Raw genomic sequence first — 4,874 nt, forward strand, 5'->3', positions numbered from 1 at the left:
TTTTTTCAAAATTTTTATTGTTGCAAGGGCATTTTCGTATTTTCTCATTTTGCGTGCCGAACACCGTGGGGGTGTGCTAGTTGTGTTTGAGAGTTGATTGGGGCATTTTATTGAGTTCAAGACTCTTTGAAATGCAAGGGTGATCATTTTGGCATTTTTCAATTTTTCGGGCCAGACGGTCTCGTGTGGGATCTGCTACCAGAATTATTGCATTCGGGGATTTTGGTTGAATTCATTTACATCATATTTATTTATTTTATGTGTTTTAAATGATTGTGAATTAAATATGTATAAATATATGTGTGTGGTGTAAAAAGAAAATAAAATTTAAAAGGAAAATAAATTAATTTGAGGTGGGGCCCACTACCACTATAAGTAGTCAAGAGATCACATTGATCTCACATTTCTCTTCCTCACATTCTCTCTCCTCGCTGGTCTCTCTCTCTCACCCCTTTCCTAGTTTTTTCTTTTTCATTTTCTATCAAGGCTACAAACCTTGATTTTTCCCTCAATACTTGGTATTTTTGAGTGCTGTTTGCGGCAAATTGAAGCTCACAGCGAGATCTACAATTTGATCGGAACAATTTCGTGTTTGGTGCACTCTAGGAAATTCAAGATCTAGGGCTCAAAATTGGGGGTTTTTGCTTAATTTGAGGTAGGGGTTTCTAATTCCCAATTTCTTGTTCCTTTGTGAGTTTTTCTTCAATAATTGTTATTAAACATGTTTAATTTGAATTGATTGCCTACAAAAATGATATAATTGTTGTATTTGAAATCTATGCTTATGTGTGTTGATGGAATTATGTGAAAAACATGCTTAAGTGTTAATTTACATGCTTAAGTGTTAATTTTCATGCATAAGTGTTTATTATCTTGCTAGAATGACTATGTAGATGCATGCTAAATTGTGTAGTATAAATTCTTTATTTCTATAGAAATGGCAAATTATGTGACATGCATTCATAGCATTGGGCATGAAAATGGCAAAGTATTTGAATTGGAAAAAGAAAGGAATTTTTGGGAAGAAATTTGATTAAATGGTTTTGAGAAAATCTGGTCGCCGCGGAGTCACCAAAGGGTCGGTGTGTTAATGTAACCTAGAGAGAACTAGGGGAAACACCCTAGCGTGGTTGAGCTATCTGGCCCCAAATGACGCTGCGGAGGTACCAAGGGTCAAGAACAATAGCCAATTCTTCTCTCGTGTCACTGTGGAGTCACCAAAGGACGGGTTATATTAATAGTTTGAAAAGCGATGGATATTTCCTGAAAATGGGGAGTGACATGCTTGGCATTACATTTATGACACAACATTTGCTTGTTTTGAACTTGGAATTGATATTGTATTTTTCCCCGGTTTAGCATGACCCCGCTCCTTATTGTTCTATTCATTGTTTAGATTCACAGGGTCACAAGAGGTGTGTTTTAGCTCACCCCATTACATTTAACATTTTTCAGGGCTCGGGAAGGAAGTGATGGATGACAATCCTCCACAAGCTTAAGGAAGAATAGGAATCCACTTTTGTCATCTTTTGTGTAATCGCCACCCTTTTGTAAAGTCTCAAACTTTTGTAAAGTGTATTCATTTTGAAAATCATGGCCGTGTTTTGTAATTATAACTTTTAAGTGTAATTAGATACAATTTGGACTATGTATATACTTAATGATGAATGGAAAAAGGAAATTATATTTTGATCTATTATTGATGCCATCAAGTTGTATAATATTATATTTTGTTGCCGTGAATTCGGAATTTAACTACATAACAGGTCCGGTATAGGTTGAGTATGTATAAAGCACAACCATAATTCATTCCAGTGAGTTGAATCCCAGGAAGACCTGTTTCGGCCGGCTGACCCTCACCATCAGCCGACCGAAACCCCAGGTTCGGCCGACCAAACCCTCTCCATCAGCCAACCGACAGGCTAATTTGGAAAGTCCCGAGAGCTTGCATCTTGTGCAATCGTTTCAGCCAGCTGACCCTATTGGTTAGCCGACCGAACCAGTCTTATCAGCCAGCCGGTCAAGGGCCATTAGCTGGATGATCCCTTCCTTTTGACCTGTATCACTTGACCCTCTCTATAAGGTTATATCTTGGGATGCTTTGGAAACCTGGAATGACTCGTATGACAGATGTGGACACAAGAAATAGATAGTATGACTTAGTTGACCTCGGGTCCGAGTAAGTACCCGGTTAACGATACGGACCCACAGGTTCGGGTCGTTACACTTACAAAAATCAATATAAAACCTTAATGGAAGAGGGAATAGAAAATTAATACCAAATAAAGAAAGAGTTTAAAATTGAAAAAGAGGGGGACACAAAAAAAAATTTATCATAATTAAAAAGGGTAATTATGGTATTTAAAAAAAAATAATTATTAATTTTTAAAATTAGTGTTAGAGGTGCCATTTTCTCTAAGATTGGAGTTCATATAAAAATTGAATACAAATATAGCCTCCTTAAAAAAAAAAAAAAAAAAGAAGAAAGAAAATTATAATAAAAATAAGAATGTAATTTATGTTTTTCTTCTCTTCCTTATTTTAGAGTCTACATTTATTTTGAGACAGTGTAAAAAAAGTAAGACATTTATTATTATTTTTTTTACAAAATTGTGAAATATATTATTTGAAAAAGTAAATTTCCCGTTCAAAAAGGAAAGCAAGATATTTCATTCTTTTTGAGACCGGATTTATATTTGTTTCCATATTAGATTTAATCTTCAAATCCAAACCTAATCCAACTTGACCTGCGAGGCTGTGCGACTCAAATACAACCCCAAGTGTCTAGGGTTTCAACAAGAAATCAAATCTAGGGTTTTTTTTTTTTAGTAATACCCAATTGGCAGCAGCGAAGGCGAAACAAAATGGCGAGGAGGAGCAAAGCAGAGTCAAATTCCAATCTTTTCCATTTCCCCGAAGAAATCTTGATTCAGATCCTGGTTAGACTCCCCGTGAAATCACTACTCCGATTCAAGTCGGTCTGCAAACAATGGTACTCTCTAATCATTGAACCTAGTTTCGTTCAAGCACATCTCAGAACCTCAAGCCAAAACAGTTATATCATCCTCAGCCACTGCGAATCTCCCATAATTGACAGTAGTCTTTACTCAATACGTTATGATAATGAATCTTTTGACGAGTATTTTCAACCGCTGCTTCCCTCACACCTCAAACCATCCTTACGGATGCAGGGGTCCTGTAATGGTCTCATATGCTTGTCGAATGATCGCACCATATGCTTATGGAACCCAACACTTAGAACGCTAAAGACCCTCCCTAATTCTCTAATTATGGAACCCAATTCCGATAATTCAAAAACCTATCGGGCCAATTTGGCATTTGAGTTCCTCCCTGGAGTTAATGACTACAAGGTTGTGAGGATTTTGTGCTTTTGGGATGGTGACATTCGTATACCCAACATCGTGACTGGAACTGAGGTTTATAGTGTAAGCACGGATTCTTGGAGAATAATTGATGGTGCTTCTTCATATTTTTTTGCTGATCAGTTACCTGCAATCGGGAATGGAGCTGCGTATTGGGTAGCAATGAAGAGAACTGATGAGGGTTTTTGTTGTTTACTTGTGCGTTTTGAAATGGGTGATGAAGTTTTTGAAGACGTAATGCTGCCAAGTGGTGCTACACATGGTTGTTATCCGCACATTGCAATTATGGGGGAATCACTGTATCTTTTCCTATTTCATTCGAATGAGTGTTGCCACTTATGGACAATGGAGTGTGGCAACATGGGTTCGTGGACAAAACGATTTACTCTTAACTTCCAAGACACACCTTTAGAGCTACTAGGCTTGAGAAAGAGCGGTGAACTGCTACAAGTAAACAGCAAGAGCGATTTGGTATCTTATAATTTTGAAACCCGAAGAGCTAAGGATCTAGGAATCCATGGACAGTTATTCTCTGTGTATTCTTACGTGGAGAGTTTCATTCAATAATTTTGATGGTGCAGAGTCTTTTTTTCACTTCACCTTCTGAATTAGCTAACACAAGAAAAAGAACAGATGTATAGCAGATACATTAAAAAGGTCTAGTTACTTAAAAGCTACACTTAAGGTCCTTCATGTGCGTGCTGAAGGGTCACTGCTTGTTGTTAGCTCGCTGCTTGTGTTGGGTTGCCATCACAGTTGCCATCGCTATGTGCTCGCTGGATCTGTTAGCTTGTGAGGAAGACAAGGATTGTGATGCAGCTATTTACCAGGAACATCTCAAGAAGCATTGATTTTGAGGAGTCACCAAGAAATGGTAGCAAGAGAGGTGAAATCAATTATTTTACTCATTTTGTCATATTGTAAGAGTTGTGTACCACAACTCATGTCTTAGTGTTGATTGTTGTCTTTGGCTGGTCAAAAATATTGTATTTTGCAAGTTGGAGACTGTAAATTATAAGCACCGATTTGGTTTTTCTTGAGAAGCATTGGGAAAGAATGAAAAATGACCTATTGTAAAAATGTAATGTGAATAGCTTTTTTAGCTTGAATGCATGAACTTGGTGATTTTAAGCTTTATCATTGAAAAGGTTTTAAACAGAAGCAAGTGTTATATGCTTTGGGGATTTGCGATGTCTGAAACACACTTAACCTTCTAAAGTTCCATGTCCAAGGACCACCATTTAGGCATTTACCCACAAGATTGTAAATTGTTTAAGTGGATTTCCCAATTTACTATATCTGCATTGTTGTATGTAGTTCCTCCATCCACAGCAGTTTTTGGTGATCACCATATTTGCGTCACTACATAATTAGGAGTGTCACCAGGCTAATTAACCCTAACAAAGATTAGATATCATCTTGCTGCTCCACATATGTTCATGTGTCCAGAGACCCCAGCCTGGTTAAAGATTAGATTTCTCATTCTTGAAT

The 4,874-nt window shown here is 37.3% G+C and overlaps 1 protein-coding gene across 1 annotated transcript; it reads left to right on the forward strand.

The window, feature by feature from the left end:
• Window positions 1-2,864: 2,864 nt before the first annotated feature.
• Window positions 2,865-4,234, forward strand: LOC132295832 (F-box protein CPR1-like). Its single transcript, XM_059794106.1, has 2 exons — window positions 2,865-3,854; window positions 4,091-4,234. Exons 1-2 carry the CDS (start codon window positions 2,865-2,867, stop codon window positions 4,232-4,234), a joined length of 1,134 nt encoding a protein of 377 aa, XP_059650089.1.
• The last annotated feature ends 640 nt before the right edge of the window (window positions 4,235-4,874 follow it).

This window comes from Cornus florida, unplaced genomic scaffold, assembly GCF_030987335.1.
Source record: "Cornus florida cultivar Cherokee Brave unplaced genomic scaffold, ASM3098733v1 CherokeeBrave_3.0.0_Hap2_Chr02, whole genome shotgun sequence".
NCBI classification, from domain to species: Eukaryota; Viridiplantae; Streptophyta; class Magnoliopsida; order Cornales; family Cornaceae; genus Cornus; species Cornus florida.